At 44.5% G+C, this 20,225-nt stretch overlaps 1 protein-coding gene and 1 non-coding gene across 5 annotated transcripts in view; both read right to left on the bottom strand.

The window, feature by feature from the left end:
• Nucleotides 1–1,931: 1,931 nt before the first annotated feature.
• The window catches only part of ATG16L1 (autophagy related 16 like 1), a 42,694-nt gene continuing 24,400 nt past the window's right edge, over nt 1,932–20,225 (bottom strand). For 3 of the 4 annotated variants that reach the window (XM_030803609.1, XM_030803610.1, XM_030803611.1), the window contains 9 exons: nt 19,653–19,758; nt 16,139–16,209; nt 14,558–14,629; nt 7,620–7,740; nt 7,241–7,346; nt 5,318–5,467; nt 5,162–5,209; nt 4,239–4,340; nt 1,932–3,339 (listed from right to left, as the gene is read on the bottom strand). In XM_030803609.1, coding sequence (XP_030659469.1) covers nt 3,246–3,339; nt 4,239–4,340; nt 5,162–5,209; nt 5,318–5,467; nt 7,241–7,346; nt 7,620–7,740; nt 14,558–14,629; nt 16,139–16,209; nt 19,653–19,758 — 870 coding nt within the window. In that variant the 3' untranslated portion in view covers nt 1,932–3,245. The remainder of the gene's footprint in view (nt 3,340–4,238; nt 4,341–5,161; nt 5,210–5,317; nt 5,468–7,240; nt 7,347–7,619; nt 7,741–14,557; nt 14,630–16,138; nt 16,210–19,652; nt 19,759–20,225) is intronic. The other variant, XM_012504114.2, reaches the window with a different exon arrangement.
• LOC115832674 lies at nt 8,672–8,936 on the bottom strand. Its single transcript, XR_004028193.1, has one exon.

Here is a 20,225-nt window from a genome sequence, read left to right as displayed (position 1 = left end):
TGTTTGAGTCCAGAGTTCGCGACAACCCTGGCCAATATGGCAAAACCCCAACTCTACTACAAATACAAAGAAATGTGCCGAGCATGGTGACACGTGGCTGCAGTCCCAGTTACTCAGGAGGCTGAGGTGGGAGAATCACCCCAGCCCAGGAGGTCAAAGTGGCAGTGAACTGAGACTGTGCCACTGCACTCCACTTGGGCAACCGGAATGAGACCCTGCCTCAAAAAAAAAAAAGAAGAAAAGGTTCTAATCAATTAAAATTGCTGTTGTGCTACAGACACTCAGGTAGTTCTGCAGGATTTGGTACACTCAGCAACCTGGGACTTCCAGCCAACTTGCTCCTGGAGCCTAAGAGCAGCTTCTTCATCCATTCACGCGTGTCCACACAAAACGTCCTGTGCCATGCTGTGAAAGCAGGAGGGGCTTTGGGACATCTATGATAAGAGGCAGCATATGAACAGTATGTGCTTTAACAATAAGGCTTTGGGCAACATGGTGAAACCGTCTCTACAAAATATAAAAAATTAGCTGGCTGTGGAGGCACGAACCTATTGTCCCAGCTACTCGGGAGACGGAGGTCGGGGGATTACTTGTGCCTGGGAGGCAGAGGCCGCAGTGAGCCAAGATTGCGCCACTCCACTCCAGCCTGGGTGACAGAGACCTTGTCTCAAAAAATAAAAATAAAAAAATAAAAAAAATAAGGCCAAACAAAAGTGGCTCCACTCCTGTACTCCTCGCACTTTGAAAGGCTGAGGCAGGAGGACTGCTTTTGGCACTGCTGTTGGAGACCAGCCTGCAACATATTGAGACCCCATCTCTATTAAAAATAAAATTAACCAGGCATGGTGGTGTGCTCAGGTTTAGGGAGTAGATCATTGGGCCTGGGAGGTCGAGGCTGCAATGAGCAGTGATCACACCACTGTACTCCAGCCTGGGCAGCAGAGCAAGACCCTGTCTCAAATAAATAAATACATACATACATACACCTATGCATGCCTCCTGCTCTGACCAACAAAACTAGCAGCTGGAAAGGCCCTAGTCCATATGCTAGGCAGAGAGTTAAACAGAAGTCACATTTCCTGGTGCTGTGAGACCCCCTTACCTTTAGCTCAGCACTGGCAGTTAAGGGACTGGAATGGAGCTCAGGCTGAGCACAGAGAACAGCCATGCTTCCCTCCAAATGCAAAAATAGGATGATCTGAGACTATTCAAACACTTATTTGGGGCCTATTTGGAGAATCACCTTCTTGAAGGTGATTGCAAAGGGCTCGTCCAAACTTTTTTTTTTTTTTTTTTTTAAAGAGACAGGGTCTTACTCTATCACCCAGGCTGGAGTGCAATCATAGATCACTGTAGCCTCCAACTCCTGGCCTCAAGTGATCCTTCTGCCTCAGCCTTCCAAAGTGTTGGGATTACAGGTGTGAGCCAACACATCTCGCTTTCATCCAGCTTTTTGTGCAAGTGTTGGCCGCCTCAGACTTCAGACCCTGATGGCACCTTGACTCCAGGTGCTAGGCTAAGTGGGCGACTGGCTGAGTTTCCTGACAAGGGTGGTCATCATTTGTTACAGCTCAGGCTGCGCGTCAGCAATCTGAGCCACCACAAGTGAATGCCTCTCCAGTGCGGCGATTCACTGAAGAAGACTCCGTGTGGAGGGCCGAAGAGGAATCCGTGCTGGGCTCTTCTACTGCAGCCAGTAATGTTCTGAAGAAACATCTTTCCAGTGTCCGTTAAGATTTGCGCGACATGAAACTGGTACACTGGTGTTTACAGAGAATGATAACTTTGTGGAATGGAGCTTACATGATGAACGAGAAAAGACCGTTAAAAAGTACTAGCCATTGTTTACAAATAACTACCAGGTAAACAAAGAAATCACTTTCTTTCCCCTTTCTAAGGATAAGGGAGAATAAAATAATCACCAAGAGGCATGGAGTTTGAAAAGTATATAACAGATTTCTTTATTATTATTTACAATCAAGTTCTGTTGGCCAACATAATGAAATAAATAAAAGATGTGCCCTGGCCTGTGAATTTCAACTCTTCTTGACTTAAGTTCTCTGAAGGGCAAATTGGAAAGCGGTGATCAGGCAGGGAAGAGAGGGCAGGTGGAGGCCAGGACCATCGGTGGGAAGGCCGCCTGACTCCTCTCTCACCGGCTCTAGCACTCACATCCCCAAATGTCCAGAGAACAAGCATGGAAGAAAAAAAATAAAGTGCAAATTTAAAAGTGATAAAGGGTGTTTCACACACCCAATGAACTAAAACTTTATACACAGGTAAAATGGTAAAGATAAATGCTTTTCCTTGGCCTTCATCACAACCCCTGAAACGGAAAGATGGCGCTGCTGTGCTTCTGAGCCTAGGCTTCTTGCACTAAAGCACCAAGGGCATCGCACACAGGCTTGGCAGAGGGGCCGTGGCCAGAATCACCAGCTTCAGACAAATACGTTGGAGGTCTCGAATCCCTTGGCAACCCCAAGCATGCAGTGTGCACCCACCTTCTGGGTGTCTGCAGATGGATACAAGAATACATCCTTACTTCTGCAGCAAACCCATTTCCCTGGAAAAGATTTTCACATATCCTCTCCCACCTCAAAAAAACAAAAAACCATTTTTTAAAGCCACACAGAGATTTTTAAATATGTCGAATTTTGTGGGGGAAAGAGAGCCAGAAAGCTCTGAAGAACAGTGGAAGAGATGTGAGGACATTTCAGCAGTAATGAGACACATTCATGCAACCCACCAGGCAGGGGTCTGTAGTCTCGGAGTTTCCGTTAATCCAATGCTTAAAGTGAGTTCACTGGGCAAACGACCCCAAGGTGTTGGGACATGCATTAGGCCAGAACCGACTTTGGAAGGACGAGAGAAAGCACAGAGAACACCACCTTGATGTGGGGGCTGTTTTTGGCACTGCCGTTGGTGAGGAGGCCTAGCGGGGCCCTGTGCTCCCCCAAGTGAGGTATGGAAGGTCAGAGCTAGTAGTGTTTCCCAAGGCAAGAACCTGAGCCTCTGCTAAGTGACCGCAGCGTCAGGCTTTTTCAGTGTTATTCTTCCAGGCCAAGAGAGGCCTCAGTCAAATCTTCAGAAATCCCATTCACGGCAAAGCTACAGCGCCACATAGCTTGAGCTTCTCTGGGAGGTCCATGCTATACCCAGCACATCACCTGCCAGGACAGGGCTGCAGGAGCCCACATGCTTCTTCTGAGGAGGGCGCGGGGGTCCTCCCAGCCCTGAGAGCCCCGTCAATACTGTGCCCACAGCACAGCTTTGCATCCTTTGTCCACACTAACAACGTGCGAGCCAGCGGGCGACCACGCCACCGCATTGATGGATGAGCTTCAAAGGAGAGATCAGAAAAGCACCGAGTTTCAGAACATTTGGGATGAGATCTTAGTAAACCAAACACCAGAAGCTTGTGCATTCAGGGAGTCCTAATTTTTCCAACTTCCATTTTACTCTCTGGCACTGTGCCCGCGGCAAGGCAGGAGCTCACTAACATGCAAAAGACCTCAGAAAAAATCCAGTGGTGTACTTAATTAAGTCATGCTGGGATGAAGGGAGTTTGGCCCCTTTGGCAGTCAGGCCTTATCACACTCTCCCTAAGAGAGGAGCTCTGAGTGAGCTGGAAAGACAGTACACATGCCTCTGAAGAGCCAGGCAGTGGCGATCAGCACTGGTTAGGTCTGGGAGCAGTTGCTGCTGCCCAAGGGCAAGGGGAGAAGGTTCTGAAGGAAAATGGTATCTGGGTTCCAACTAGCAGGTGGGCTTGTGTGGGCAGAACAAAGCTAGGAAAAAAGGGGGTCTGGGGCCTGCCTATCAGGTGGAAGATAAAAGAAGGTGTGTGGAGACCAGTGTTTAGGACACGTCGATGCACTGAAATGCACTGACAACAGGGACTTCCAAGGGAGAGAGGGAGGCAGAAAGGAAGGAGAGTAGAGAAGGGAAAGGAGACACAGAGGACGTGGGACATAACCAAAGAGACAGGGATGTGTTTCTATAACCCTTTCTCCAGCGGCTGCCACTCTAACCGCTCTACCTGGCGTACTCTGTAGACTGTGGCCTGCTGTGCTGTGAGTGGCCCCAGCTTCTCTCCACTGACCTAGCTCAGCCAGCTAAGCAGGTGGGTGGACAGTGCCCTCACAGCGCCAACTGAGGTCTAAACCGGATGACCCCTGAGATGAAGTCAAAGGCCTTGCTCACAACGCAACAGGGGGCTGAGACAGGGTTCATCTTACCTGTGCTGCTTTGAAAGAACCTTTTCCACTTTCCCTGTGAGCACACTCCAGATATAGAGAGAGCCCTCAGCAGAGCCTGCCGCCACGTAACTGCCATCAGGGCTACAGAAGACAGTAAGAAAAGAAAGGTTGTCAATTCCCCACCCCCAATTCAGCATCTCTGTGGCCTTTTTCCCAAGAAGGAATGTTTGTTCTTCACTGATGACCACTCCTGTGTACCCAGACCTCAGAATGTGTGCTAGTCATGGCCCTTCCAGCCAAATCTGCTTTTCCCCAGTATTTCAGCCCCATCCGGCTAATGAAGAGTGGCATCACATTACTTCTTGGGGCTCCAAGTCCTTAACCATCTACAGACTTCAACAAAACAACATATAGGGAGATCAAAGCCAAACTCCACATAGCTAAGGGTTTCAGCCCATGGACTGCCTTGTTACATGCGTCAAAGAGAGGAGGACAGAAAAGAAGCATCTCAGCAACTGAGCCTGGAAAGGTATTTGGAAGAAGCACAATACATGGAAGAAGGGAACAAGGAGCAGAAAATTGCAGACCACCTGCACACCCGTCTCCAAAAAGTCTTTTCAGTCCCACCCCAGACCCACAGCCACTCCTGCCCTTTCCTAAAGGCTCTCCAACAGCTCTTGCGTGAATGAGTGATGAGAAGTGAACCTAATGGGCTCACCCAGAACAAAGCAACCAGCCAACTGTTATTTTTTGGTACAACATGTTAGGTTCATGTAATCACAAAAGGAACACTGGAAAGGAAGAGACAATAATGGTGGCCTGCAATTATGAACTTACAGGCACACTCCTGGAAACATAGGTTGGGCACTGAATAAAATTTAGCTCTATATCCCCAGTGGGAAAATGCCCATGCAGGACTCTTTGTGATGAACCAAATTGGCGGGGGGTGGGTCACTACTAACCTGAAGACAACTCTGGTCCAGTCAGAGCCGCACTTGAACCCAGGTGCACTGAAACAAACAACAGGGCACTGTCACTGAGGGAGCTCAGGCCATGCAGCATGTAAGAGAGCAGGGCTGGGCCTCTGGTCTTCATGCAACCAACACATCTTCAGTTACCTGAATGTCTGCTTGACAGCATTTGTTCGGAGATCGATAACTTTTAGCAAGTCATCCCGGGAGCAGCTCAGGAGCTCAGTCCTTTCTGGGTTTAAGTCCAGGGCAGTAATCTTTCCCAACAGCTCCATCTCTCGAACTATGCTCTCTGATCTAAGAGGGAGAACAGATTTGAGAAATGTAACATAGGCCAGAACTACTACACATCATGCCGTGGAGGAAAAAAAAGGCACTGCAATTCAACTAGCACGCAACGCTCTGCCAGCGCAGTCAATGTGTTCCCAGTCTTCTAATAACCTGTGACTGCTTTTCTTACTTTCCCATCAATAGACCCTAAGAGAGTCGTTCCCAGACTAGAACTCTGAAGTTGTTAAGAATTTCCTCATCCATTTTTGGAATGACAACAATCGCCAATCAGTTTCTGATCAGCATGAGCTAACTAGGGCTACTACCCAATTAGCATTATTTTCAGTGATGTGATTTCAACTTTTGGATAAAGTTGGCAAAGAAACCTGCATTAGTGGGCCTGGGCTACCTTGTAAGTGTAACTCTAGCCTCTTGCAGGTTTCCTGCCCTATTCGGTGTGGCTCTGTGGCCCTCCACCTCTAGATATGGGGCCAGGAAAGCCAGGGTAGAGCCACGGCCCTACGCGCCTCCCTCTTCTTCTCCGTGCTCTGGCCCATGTCCAGGTCGGCTAACAGCCACCCCAGGCAGGGCCCTATTGGTGACATTCATAGCCAAAGGGGGTGCTGACCTGTTCTGTGATGATTTTGTTGTAGGCTTTCAATGAAACCTTTTTCTACCTCCCACCTTAATTAGGCAAGAATTTATCTTATTGTTGCTAAATATGCAGCTTGAAGCAAGCTACTCCACTTCCTTGGGACTCAGGGTCTTCACCTGTCAAATTATGGTATGGACTAAGAGACTTCGAACATCCAACTTAACTCTCAAATTCCATGTTTCAAGTTCCAATTTCAGGTTTTAAAAGCAAACTAAAGATTATGAATAAAATGTGAAGTGGTGTCCAGGAACCATGAGCATTGTCAGGACTTTCTGGTGCCATGCTGTGTTTCAAAGCAACATCTATCACCATGGGCCCGGTACCCCCGCCCTCTCTACAACCCTGCTGGGAGGCTGTCCTCATTTACTCTCCATCCTGTCTTCCCCTTCCTCCAACCTGTCAATAAGCCCTGTCCAAATTCTCCTTCAAACAGATTCCCTCCTCCACATGTTCCTCTGCTGACTTGAACTTAGGTCCTTATCAACTCTATTGGTTTCCTGTTCCCCAATATGCGCTCTCAAAATGCCACCAAAGTCATCTACTAAACTCCTGCAAAGCAACCATTTCCTTGCTAAACACCCAATGACTTACAAGATCGAGTGATTTAAAAATGGCTTATCAAGCCTGTGGCAACCTGATTTCAACCCATCATAGCCACCTCACTGGCTTCTGCCCTGTTTCCTGCTCACTTGTCATGTATCAGCCACCAGACACACACTCAAAAGTTTGAGTGGCTTTCCTGCCGTGTGAATCCTACTCACGTCTCCGGAGAAATCTGGAGAGGCATTCTTTAACACACTTGGACAAAGGTACCTGCCTCTACTTCAACACACTAGTCACTGACTTTTGTGTCTGCCTTCCCTACTACAGTTTAAATTACCTAAAGGTAGAAAGAGTATCCTGTTTGCCTTTTCTTACCCGCCAGCTGATGAAGGGCCTAGCACTCACTGCACGCTCAATAAATGACTGCTAAGCTCCACAGTCTACTTTATGGGAAGGAATAGCCAAGTGTTAAGAAGCTAACACGATACATGTACCGAAGCTCATTTCTGCCATGTCCTGAGATCTTAAAAGCACAACCCATGTGCAGAACCATCACTGTGGAGACTCTTATGTGCCTCCTGTCAGGCGCTTGGGTATCATACCGAATGTCCCAGAAACGAATTTTCTTGTCAAAATGTCCACTCATTACACATTGCTCTGTGCAGACAATATCATTGCAACTGGATCCTGCAAACACTGTCTTTATGCCTGAAAGAAATGCAAACATCATTAATCAAGCAGAGGCACCAACGTGGCTGTTTACATAATGCTGCTACCCTCTAACCACTGACTTGTCAGAGTTACTCACTTAAATGAAGCTTTAAACAAGAAAAACTATCACTCCCCTCAGTGCCCCTCTAAACATGAAGCCAGATCTGAAATTCAAACTATATTACATAAATGCAGGCTCTGACATGCAAACACACACCTCCACGCTAACATCTAAGCATATACACAGACAAAGAGACTGAATTTCCTCACAGACTTTGCTGCGTAGATCCCAGAGTTTGAGAGTCCGGTCGTGACTTCCTGAGACAATCCGCGCATTGTCCAGCAGGAACTTAGCAGACAGCACTTTCCCACTGTGTCCCGTGAGTGTGTGCTAGGAGAGAGAACACAGCCAGGGTGAGCCTCAGGGCGCCAGGCCCTGCCTATGCTGGCAAAGTATCCACAGCATCCTTACCTCCCGAGTCAGAGTGTCAGACCACCCTGAGATCTGGCCAGGAACACTCAAAGCGATAAGACAGCAAAGGAAAAAGAAACAGGTCAGGCACAGTGACTCACGCCTGCAATCCCAGCACACTGGGAGAACAAGGTGTGAGGACTGCTTGAGCCCAGGAGTTCAAGACCAGCCTGGGCAACACAGTGAAACCCCCATCTCTACAAAAATTTTTTAAAAAATTTGCAGGGAGTGGTGGCATGCGCCTGGGGTCCCAGCTACTTGGAAAGCTGAGGCAAGAGGATTGCTTGAGCCTGGGAGGTTGAGGTTGTAGTGAACTATGATAGTGCCACTGTACTCCACCTGAGTGATAGCAAGATCCTGACACACACACACACACACACACACACACACACACACACACCCCAAACAGGATACGAAGCAACAATTTCATTCACTGAGTCTTATCCGGAGGCCGTGTATTTCATAGGAAGCCTATCTTTGAGTGTTGGCCAAAGGTGAGGTATCAAGACCAAAAGGTTAAAACTCCCACTAAAAATAACATTAAAAACAAAAATTCAACATCACTAGGGCCAAGCTTCACGTGCTCCCCATCCTCAATCTTGAATTTGACATAGTTGATGTCAAATTCAGCTGTACTACAGATACCTGCTGTACTGTTTTTATAATTTTTCTATGTCTGAATTATATCAAATTAAAAAATGTTTAAAGCCTCGATTTTGCCCCATGCTGCTGAAAGTCAGTCCATATTTAAAGTCAGACTAGACAAGGTCACCACAGGCGTAATTTACAAAAGGAAACATCAGGACTCCTTATGTGAACAATTAAAACCCCTGGGGGATTTTCAATCAGCGGTCTCAGCTTGAACAAGTCAGATCACAGACACAGATATCAGCACTCCCAACAATCAAATCCCTTTGTGACTAAGCTGTTGGATGCCAACCAGTGTCTTCCCTGAGCTCACGGAGGAACACAGAATGAGGGACATCACGGAGTGTAAGCTGCCCTCCTGCCCATCACAGCACTTCTGAAGCACAATGGAGGAGAGGCAGCTGGGGATAACTGGGATGTTGGGAGGGGATCTGAGGACTCAGACCTTTTACCATTCATCATTGACCTCTACGCAGTGCATGATCAACATTTTTCTATGTGTAAAACACTAGAGGTTCAGAAGGTATTCACATGTTTTCTTTCCAATTAGAAAATGCAAGTGTGGGCAAAGTGGCTCATACTGGTAATCCTAGCACTTTGGGAGGCCAAGGTGGGAGGATTGGTTGAGCCCAGGAGTTCAAAACCAGCCTGGGCAAAATAGTGAGACCCTCATCTCTAGAAAAAAATTCAAATTAGCTGGGTGTGGTGGTATGTACTTATAGTCTCAGCTACAGGGGAGGCTGAGGTGAGAGGACTGCTTGAGCCCAGAAGGTCGAGGCTGCAGGGAGCCCAGATCATGCCACTGCACTCCCAACCTTAGCTCCCAAAGACAAGACCTCATGGTTCAGGGTTAGATTTTTTGTGTTAACATTTTTGAAACCAATCTTTCCTCTATTTTCAGTGGGGTTAACTCCAATTTAGCACAGAAACAAAAAACTTAGGGCCACACATATACTCCCCTCTCCTCTTCAATGAGGGAAGCTTGCATGAGTTCTCAGACTGCCTTATCCCACATTCAAACCTCTGAAACTGGGACAGCATCTTACAACTGCTGCCAGTCGGGTGCCGGCTGTACTGCGGTTGTGTGAAAACCTCCCACTGATCCTTCCATAAGATCAAGAAAGCTCCAGTAACAAAGCCTACACTAGATACAGTCCATGAATAATGATTGCATTCAATAGAAAACATCCACTCTGCACAAAGCATGGGGAGAGACAAAACTTGGGTAGGCTACTTCTTAAATTCTTTTTCTTTTTCGAGATGGAGTTTCGCTCTTGTCACCCAAGCTGGAGTGCAGTGGCGTGATCTCAGTTCACTGCAACCTCCGCCTCCCAGGTTTAAAGTGATTCTCCTGCCTCAGCCTCCTGAGTAGCTGGGACTGTAGGCGTGCGCCACCATGCCCAGCTAATTTTTGTATTTTTAGTAGAGACGGGGTTTACCATGTTGGCCAGGCTGGTCTTGAACTCCTGACCTCAAGTGATCCGCCTGCCTCGGCCTCCCAAAGTGCTAGGATTACAGGCATGAGCCACTGTGCCCAGCCTTACATTAAATTCTTAATAACTATTTTATCAAAAATTCAAATTTGTATTTATATTCACTATCTGTTTCTTTCTTAATGTTAAGAGTAAAATCACATTTCACAAACAGGGAAGAAAAGGACATTGTTCATAAGTGGGATATGGCAAGTACAGATGATCCTCAACTTATGATGGGGCCAGTCCTGACAAACACATTGTAAGATGGAAATACCCTACGTTGGGGACCATCTGTATATTCATTTTTACATACTTTACAGGAACATGTTAATCTTTACACAATTATACTCTTCCTAAAAATTTATCCATTGCTCTTTTAAGCTTATAGCATAAGCATTTTTTCATATGATAGCTGAAAATTCATGGGCTTTGGGGTTCCACTGATTTGAACACCCTGGGTCTCTGTAACATCTGTGAACGGGAAACATCCTTGTGCTATCTTAGTATGGACTCAACAAGATGAATGGGATCAAATCTCTTCCTTGTTGCACCTCCCTTTCTTTAAGAGTCTGTCACGAATGCTGTTGCAGTGAACATCTATGAGCACAGAGCTTTCTTCTCTTGACTTATTTCCAGGAATGAAACTGCTGAACTAATGGAATAAGGGAAAGGGACGTTTTGTTTCTTGGCTCCTCGTACGTATTGTCAGCTTGCTCTTTACAATGTTTGGGCTTCTGCTCACCTTATTCTCAGTGAGAATAAGCTGGAGCTGCCTGAAGCTGACTCACTGTCTCGGTGCTTCCAGTGGTATAGAGCTGGGCCTCCTACAGGCATTCATTCACCTCTATCATTTATAGAGTCCTTTGAAATGGATCAGATTTAAAATTCGTATATCCGTTAGGTGTCTCTGAAATTTATTTTTATGATTAACACCACTTTTAGGTTTCATCTTCTACTTTTAAACAGGGATTAACAATAGAGGGGCAGCGGGTTTAGATGTCATCAAGGCCGGAGCCTCAAAGTAGGGAGGCTTCAAGATTTCTCTGCTCCACTGGGCTCTGCACAGACTCTCTCTGTGCCTCATGGCAGATAACAAGTGCCAACCCCTATTTCTAAACACAAAATTGCTCATTCAGGTAACAACTTAATCATGCAGCTAACATAACACCAACCAAAGACAACTGATTCCAGAAGAATGCAGAACTCAAAGAGGAACATTCCAAACAGAAACCATCACCTAGCAGCCATAGCCAATCCTCACTATGGCCACTTCACCACACCACGAGAGAAGTGGGCAGGGCAGTTCTCAAGCAAGTTCCTCAAGTCAAACCTTACCGAGCAGCCGGGCAGTTTTGTACTGACTTTAGATTTTTAACGGAGGCATCACAGAGGACTCCTTTCAATGCCAGGTTGTTTCTAGGGTGCGTTTACAAAAAGGATGTTAAAGCAAGCACTCAACCAGCTGCTTCTTGTTTGCCAGTCTCTCCCAACATCATTCCCTTGTCGTAAGAGCAAAGGAGATACTGAACAGGGCATGGATGTCCGTGAGTTTCACAACATAGATGAATGGATTCCTGTCCTCCAGTACCATCTGTTTAACTGGGGTCTTAAAAAAAGCCAGCACTCCCTAGAATAAGGAGCCTATTTTACTTTCTGGAACCTGGTAAGGTTTTCAGGAGAGTTCTCTGGGTACAGGGAATCTGCTGAAAAATGCCTCCCAATCTTCACACATTTACCAAGGAACAGAACAAGGTTATGAGCAGGCCAGAAACTCAAAAGCCAACTAGTCCAGCACAGGAGGCTCCCGCCCCAGCACGGCATCATGGGAAGCAGCAGCCCAGTAGCCTGCGCCGGGCTCCAGCACGCTGAGAGCATTTCCCCAGTGAGACGTGTGCCACCTCAATATTATGACCTTCGTCTGTCAGGCTAGCTCCTGCTCTAGGTCCCCTTCTTGTTATTTCTGACCCAAAGGCTGATGCCCACCTGTATAGGACTCCTCTTTTACCAGTTAAAAAATATCATCCTACACTACTGGTTGACTCAACTTCTTCCTCCTCTCCTCTAAGGGACTATCATAAAACAAGGCTGTAGGCCTCTCTTCAATAATTGGTCAGTTTTACTGTATCTCAGTCTAGAATAAAAGATCAAGGATTAGATAAATCACAGTACACCACAGGATGGATTAGAACGTAGCCATGAGTACTGGCTAGGCCATCTTTTCCATGTGCACAGTACAGAACTACAGGGCTTCAACTGAACCTGTTCAAGCATCTGAATCGATGTGCCCCGTGGCAGGCTCTCTAGCAGCGCACTTCCAGTCCATCCTTAAGACAAGAACATAGGCTCCTCAGCCCTCACAACACGTCCTTGTCATCGTCAGGGCTCGTTATTTTGAATGTTCGGACCTGGATCTTCTTTCAATTGCGAATTAAGAATGACTAACCCTGAGGTATTGGCTAGCATCTAATACTAATAATCTATACACCCCTCTCAAGAAAATCACCAGAAACCCACCTAATATACCATTCTGCTACAGCTCCTTCACCTCCCTTGTAGATTTAAGAAATTCACCTGGGCCAGGCGTGGTGGTGCACGCCTGAAATCCCAGCACTTTGGGAGGCCGAGGCAGATGGATCACTTGAGGTCAGGAGTTCGAGACCAGCCTGGCCAACATGGGGAAACCCTGTCTCTACTAAAAAAAATACAAAAGTTAGGCCAGGCGCAGTGGCTCATGCCTGCAACCCCAGCACTTTGGGAGGCCAAGGAGGGTGGATCACGAGGTCAGGATATCGAGACCATCCTGGCTAACACGGTGAAACCCCATCTCCACTAAAAATACAAAAAAATTAGCCAGGTGTGGTGGCACGTGCCTGTAGTCCCAGCTACTGAGGAGGCTGAGGCAGGAGACTGCCGTGAACCTGGCAGGTGGAGCTTGCAGTGAACCGAGATCACGTCACTGCACTCTAGCCTGGGCGACAGAGTGAGACTCCATCTCAAAATAATAAATAAATTAAAAAAACAAAACAAAATTAGCCGGGCGTGGTGGAGGATGCATGTAATCCCAGCTGCTTGGGAGGCTGAGGAAGGAGAATCACTTGAACCTGGGAGGCAGAGGTTGCAGTGAGCCGAGATCACGTCATTGCACTCCAGCCTGGGCGACAGGCTCCATCTCAGAAAAAAAAAAAAAAAAAGAAAAAAGAAAAAAGAAATTTAGGCCGGGCACGGCAGCTCATGCCTGTAATCCTAGCACTTTGGGAGGCCGAGGTGGGTGGATCATGAGGTCAGGAGTTCAAGACCAGCCTGGCCAAGATGGTGAAACCCCATCTCTACTAAAAAAATACAAAAATTAGCTGGGCGTGGTGGCGGGCACCTGTAATCCCAGCTACTTGGGAGGCTGAGGCAGGAGAATTGCTTGAACCCAGGAGGCGGAGTTTGCAGTGAGCCAAGATTGCGCCACTGCACTCTAGCCTGGATGACAGAGCAAGACTCTGCCTCAAAAAAAAAAAAAAAAAAAAGAAATGTATCCTGCTGGGCACAGTGGCTCATGCCTGTAATCCCAGCAGTTTGGGAGGCCGAGGTGGTCAGATCCCTTGAGGTCAGAAGTTTGAGACCAGCCTGGCCAACACGGTAAAACCCCATCTCTACTAAAAATATAAAAATTAGCCATGCCTGTAATCCTAGCTACTCAGGAGGCTAAGGCAGGAGAATTGCTTGAACCCAGAAGGCGGAGGTTGCAGTGAGCTGAGATCACACCACTGTACCCCACACAAGAGTAAAACTTCATCTCAAAAAATAAATAAATAAAAAAAAAAATTCATCTTAACATTACCTCCTCTGTTTTTGGTGTGGGTTGATACACACAAACGGCTTGTGTTAACTTTTTTAATTTTTTTTTTTTTTTAGTAAAATGCCTACTAATGCCAAATTCATCCTCCATTATATCTTTCAATAGCTTGTATTTAATAAGCTTATGTGATGATTCTTTCAGGCTTACGGGGAAAAAAAATGTCTGCAAATTAAGTTACATGCTTCACCCTCCGCCCCCTGCCCCAATCAAAAATGATACAACCAAGTTTTGGTCTCTATCTCGGATGCCAAGAGAATTCTCAGCAAGTTTTGGTTCAGATGCAGCTTTCCTCAACATCCAATCATTTCTCCCTACTCTGACACCTGTCCCCGCTTTCTCAGCTTGGAGTTTTTGTTTCAGAATTGTCTTATCCCTATGATACATCCATTTGTACTTCTATATCCCACTTTACTCTGTGAGGTAATTAGGTTTTAGAGCCCACAGGAATCACAATTCACATGCTGTTGCTAAATTCTGTGCCATTAAGCCACAATTGCTATCTACCAAAGTATCTAGTCCTTATGAAGAGTATTCCAAGGTTTTCATGCAAATATGAGGGTCCTATTGCAAACATTTTGAAACTGAGTCTTTGACAAAGAGTATAAAGTGGAAACACAGATTTCCCCAAGGAGGAAAGGAAGGGCAGGGTCAGTCAAGCATGATTTTCGGGAAAACAAAGTCCCCTAATTAAGCACCTGCCAGTTTGTGCCTTGATAACAACACATGAAGTTTGGAGATTTCACTAACTTTCTTAACTGGGTCTTACCCGTAACCGATAATCATCCACAGTCCAGATTCGGCTTGCAAAATCATTTGAAGCTGCTAAGAGGTAAGATCCCTGTGGGAATAAAGAAGAGGAAAACCAATTTTTAGCCAAATCAGAGGAATTAAGTTCACACGACATAAATTCCCCAATAATCAAGTACAAGAAGGTTTAGATGCTTCAAACTATACACCCAGTCTGAATACCAGCTATTGTCATGAGGGTGCTTCAACTCGCCAGTCTCCTTCGAGTTCAGACCTTTTGTTTTTGAGCTTGCTCAATTTCACCTGAATATTGCAGACACCTCAAGCTCAAAATGGAACTCAGCCTTCCCTACTCACTTTTCCCTTGGCAACCTTCACTAGCAGCAAATATTAACAAGTCAGAAACCTCAGAGGCACCCTTGACTCTCTCCTTGCCTAATCTCCCAACTCTCACTCTGAGAACTGTTCATCTTCAATGTGTCGAGCCTGGTCCTCTCCTCTCTCCCCTATTGCCTCAGCCCCCACCTGGGCCTTCTGCATCTCTGCAGAAGCACTGAACGCACGGGCTGCTGAGACCCGCTTCCTCCAATCCAGTCTTCAACACAGTCACAGTTATACCACAATTTAACACCACACCCATTTCTAAAAATCTCTCAAGTCTCCACATGGCTTTACAGAAGTCTAAACCTTTCAATACAACATACCCTCATTTTCCAACCTTATTTCCTTATCATTCCCCAATTAAATTCAAAGAGCAGTTATTTAGAACCTAATAGGCACTGTGCCAGGTGCTGGGGGTACAAAGATGATTAACACCCAGACACTTGTCGCCAGGTAGTCAGCTCTCAGCTTAGTAAAAGAAGCAGATATAGATCACCACCGTGCCATAGAATAGGTTTGCACAAGATGCTGGGAACACAGACACTCAGCCCACCCAGGAATGTGAAAAAGGCTCCCCAGAAATGACAATTAAGATAAGGACTCTTGGTAGATGAGGACGCTGCCTTGGCCTCACCCAGTCATCACCTCCACCCAAGCTTCTGCACCCGCCCAGCCCAACCTCCTCTGCTCCCTCTGCCTGCGGTGTCTGTCCCTGGCTTTTTGCCTCTGACCTTTGATTATCTTTAGATCTGCTTTAAATGCCTTACTATGGCCCCTAACCCTTGCCCCAGAATGAGCTACTCTCTCATCAGTATTTCCTTTCTAATCCACACACATCTCAACGATAACCTCAGCACAACGCTTTGCAGTTGAATGCTTTCCCATCACTCTCATTTAGATGGCCAATCTCTGAGGGTAGAGACCACGCTGGCCCCTGGAGTGCAGCATCTATACACTCAAAATACAACTATTAAAGGAAATTATACAGAGTACTGAGTAACATCACAAGCCTAATGCATGAAGCACAACCCAAGGGTTTATCAGAGTTGATACAACAATTAACCCACCCTATAATCTACTTCCATCTTTCTTTAACATAGATTTGACTTAAGATACACAGAATGGCAGAGAAATCGGGTAAGTTATTTTATAATTTCAAGAATCAAATGTCTTAAATTATTTCTAAAAACCTCTAAAATCATAGCTATTCGATACTTACAGCGCTATCAAATTCAATGCTTGTAATTCCTGCATTACTGCCAGATAGGGAACCCTTGAACTCACATTTTTCTGTATAAAAAGAAAAAATTAGGATGACAGGAAGTTAAATAAAGCCAATAAATACATTAAAACAGGGCACTGAAATACAATGGAAGCCAATTACACTGCTGAAACAATAGCTATCCTGTATCTTTAGAGAATCAAACAAAATAGCAGGACAAACAGAATATGAGAGATAAAAGATACTGCTAGTTTCTAAGAGGAATGCAAGTCTAAGTGGACACTGACCCCAGTATCTTGCATGTGTGTTCTGTTCTTTAAGAAATGTCGTTATTCATTCTCGTTAGAAAAACCAAGTGTAGGAATTTATAAACCATGTCAATCAAACTAGAGACTGGGTTTATTCAGTTCCATTATTTCTCAGTAAATTTTAAAAACTTATGTACATAAATCTTTGGGTCGATCAGTATTTGTGCCAACTTAACTATCACTTTTGTAGAAACTGGCAGTCAATTTCCGGATCCATGGTGTGGCAATTTTCATTAAGGTGTGAAAAGAAATTGTGTTAGTTACATTTAAATGACTAGTCATTAGAATACCAGTCAAGCTAGTTTGGAGTTTCTGGAATTTGCCCTCATACTTTATCTCCATGAACCTAAGATCCTGGCAAGCGAACTAAGTGCCAGCACCTCCCGTCCCTCTACACAGCTCTCCCTCACCAACAGAGCCACTGTCCACTTTATCTACTCTACTTCCAGACAGCCTGGCCACCCACATGGAAATTTCAGTAACGGGCAATCCCAAACTGGGAAAAGCAAACATCTCAATGATTTGATTAAATTCCTTTTAAAAGGGTAACTTAAGGATGATCCACACAGATAAGCTAGGAATTAAGGAACCATTGTAATCATATTTGTAAAAGAGGAACACAGAACAGAAAACATTTCAACACATTTTTATCTTATTCCATACTTCTAAGTAGTAAAAATAATGATTGGAGCCAGATATCAAGATGACACGAATACTGGTTTGAAGCTGTCATGTACATTCAGGCCACAGACTGTTAACCTGGTTGATGAACCTCTCCTCTGAACTCACTTGCAAAATATAGCATATTTGATGGCCTTTTCTGGATCCTAGCTTTCTTAAGATTTTCAAAAGGGTTGAAAAAGGCTAATATTTGCTAAGATTTTCCTTTAGATGAAATCTTCAGATAAAAATATTACTGCAAATTCTAAGAAATATCTCTTTGGCTTATACTTAAAATACTGGTCTATTTGCTTGGCACTTAACACAGTGCCGAAATGTAAGAAGTGACCAAAAAATTAATGCTATTCAATATGAGAGACTGATCTCAAAAGAACAAAGACCGTATTAAAACTCTTAATTATCTACAAGGTACGGGGTTGGGGGCGGGGGGTGCTATGTCAACAGCATTTGTATAATTCCCAGTGGAACTTCTGCTTTGGAGAGAATGAGCAAAAACAGATGTTCCCACTGGGTAGAAAGTGTGATTCTTCTGATATTCTAAAAGGATGAAAAACAAGACCCCCAAACTATTTCAGAAAAGGTCTCTTGAACTTGGCCTCTTCCAAGATTCAGTAAATAAATATTAGCCAAGAGGAAAAATCTTGTAGACTGAAAAAGCTGTTTGTAGAAGAAAGGCCCTACACAAAACTGTAAGAAATGCTGCCATACATTCTGCTATTTCTGTAGATTAGGTAGAAACTTGATTTTATTAATACAAATTATGTGCTGGCACATATTATGTCAGTATTAACTTCAACTGATGTTCGTTTCCTTTTCAGCAGCAAAAAGGTTAATAGAATTAAAGGTTGGTACCTCTAATTTTCTTATAGGTGTTTTTACTGACCAAGGAGTAAAACAAAAATATTTCTAGTGTTATTTTTATTTAATTCTCAATGGCATAATCAAAACAGCCTGTTTACTTTGATTTTACAAATCAAATTCCCTAAAATTTCCTTTTTTAAAAAGACACAGGGTCTTGCTCTGCTGCCCAGGCTTGAGGTACAGTGATGTGATCACAGCTCACAGCAGCCTCTCACTCCTGGGCTCAATTGATCTTCCCACTTCAGCTTCCCAGGAAGCTGGGACTGCAAGTGCATGCCACCGCAGTATAAAAATTAAAAATTAAAAAGTATAAAAATACTTTTTAATATTTTTTTTGTAGAGACAGGGTCTCACTTTGTTGCCCAGGCTGGTCTTTAACTCCTGGCCTCAAGCAATCCTCTTGCCCCAGCCTCACAAAGTGAAAATTTCTCATAATTTGTTTTTATTATTGTTTTCTAATAGCTTCAGCCATTATCATTCACAAGCTAAATGTTTCTGGGCAAAACAGCACATTTTAGTATGCTTCAATGGGCTGTAACTGCTGAGTCCCTTTCCTGAAAATCAAAGGCCGGGGCAGATAGGAGGGGTGCTTTACTAATAACCTATTCTAATAAGTTGCTCCTGCTCTAATAAACCTTAAAAGCAGTACCCCTAAGATTTTTCAGTTGCTAGAGAAGGCTACAGTAAGAAGAGCATGGAATTTCAAGTCTTCTGACCTGCATTAGTCCTAGTTCCACCACTCCCTCACCATAGAAATCATTCACTAGCCATGTAAATCACGTAGTGTCTGAGTTTTATTCCCTCTATCTGTGAAATGGCGCAATCTCTACCATTCTAACCACACAGGGCTGTTAACAGACAAAACCACTTTGGAGCTATTTATTGCTGGACAGGGATAATGTACGTGTTGCAACTATGGACACTTGACAAAGTGGTTCCTATTAAAAGCCTTAAGCCTTCTTCTTTGGCCTTACTTTAGTCAAAACACACGCGGATTTAACTGAATCTTGAAAATGTCGAAACTGGGAAATGCCCAGTTTGAGATTTCTAAGAGATGGTTTCATCAACTTCCATTTTCTGTTTTAATGCCATCCATCTCTGAGCATCCTAAAAGTCCAAAGAGACTGAGTCTTGATCTAAGGGCCGTTGTCTGATACACTGTTAAATACATCTTTTCTAGGCAATACGCCTCTGTTTTCTCAAGCTTAGACATGACTCCAGTCATTTTTTCCCTAGGCTACTGCCATTGTCATTAAATGCATCAACCACAGCTTAATGTATCGTTTAATTGTAGAATCCATGATCATAAGACTTATTTTCCTCATAAAAACGGTACTATTTTGCAAGATGTTCTGATTGGTATATACTTGAGAAAAATTACAGAAACCTTACTAACATAAACATATCCATAACTTAACAGTATTTTCTGGTCACTACTTAGAAAATGAGAGCAAACATCCACTCGGATGTAAAGAATAACTGAGATGTACAACAAAGCCTTGGTCAAATGATCCCTTACGTAAAATGTATGTTTTGAGAAGATGAACAATTCAAGTGCCTGAAAGCAAGGCCAACCAGATGCCAGCAACACGGCTTCTTTCTGTGGTGCCAGGGTGCGTCATCTCAAGTTTTCAGTCTGAGATCATGCAGCAGGCTCTCACCTCCAAATACTTCCCAAAGCTTCACCCTGCGGTCCATGCCTCCGGTGGCCAGTAACCGGGAACCTGGACTGAACTGCACAGCGTTGACTTCCCCATCATGTGCATCCTGCAAGACAAGCACCCTGTGTCAAACCCAGTCATTCTCATCCCAAGAGCTCAACATGCACGAACACTCCAAATGCCTAATTCATGGGGAAACACTCATCCTTAAAGACAGGTGGAGCCAATCAGAAACTAAACTGGACTCCGAGCCCAGGTCAACTAAGATTCTATTATCATTTTATTCTTCTAGTTACAGTTGCATTAGCGTACAGTGCAACCTTCTCAAAAAGTACTCAAAATCTGTGTAGACTGCTTTAAGTTGGTCCTTGCATTAATTTCATTTGTTCTAACAATAATGGCCTATATTTATCTTAATAGTTTAAAAGTAAACCTAGAATTTTGGTCCAGACTGAGTTAATACTACTTATTGATCTACTAGTAATTACTGATTTACTAATAATATTAAATACTACATATTTAAATAATGTATAGCACATGGCCTCTCATAATACAGCTTTCACAATGAGCCCT

The sequence above is a fragment of the Nomascus leucogenys genome, chromosome 22a (genome assembly GCF_006542625.1).
Source record: "Nomascus leucogenys isolate Asia chromosome 22a, Asia_NLE_v1, whole genome shotgun sequence".
Classification (NCBI taxonomy): Eukaryota; Metazoa; Chordata; class Mammalia; order Primates; family Hylobatidae; genus Nomascus; species Nomascus leucogenys.
The sequence above is the reverse complement of the archived record's forward strand: the minus strand, read 5'-3'. Positions and strand labels throughout refer to the sequence as shown.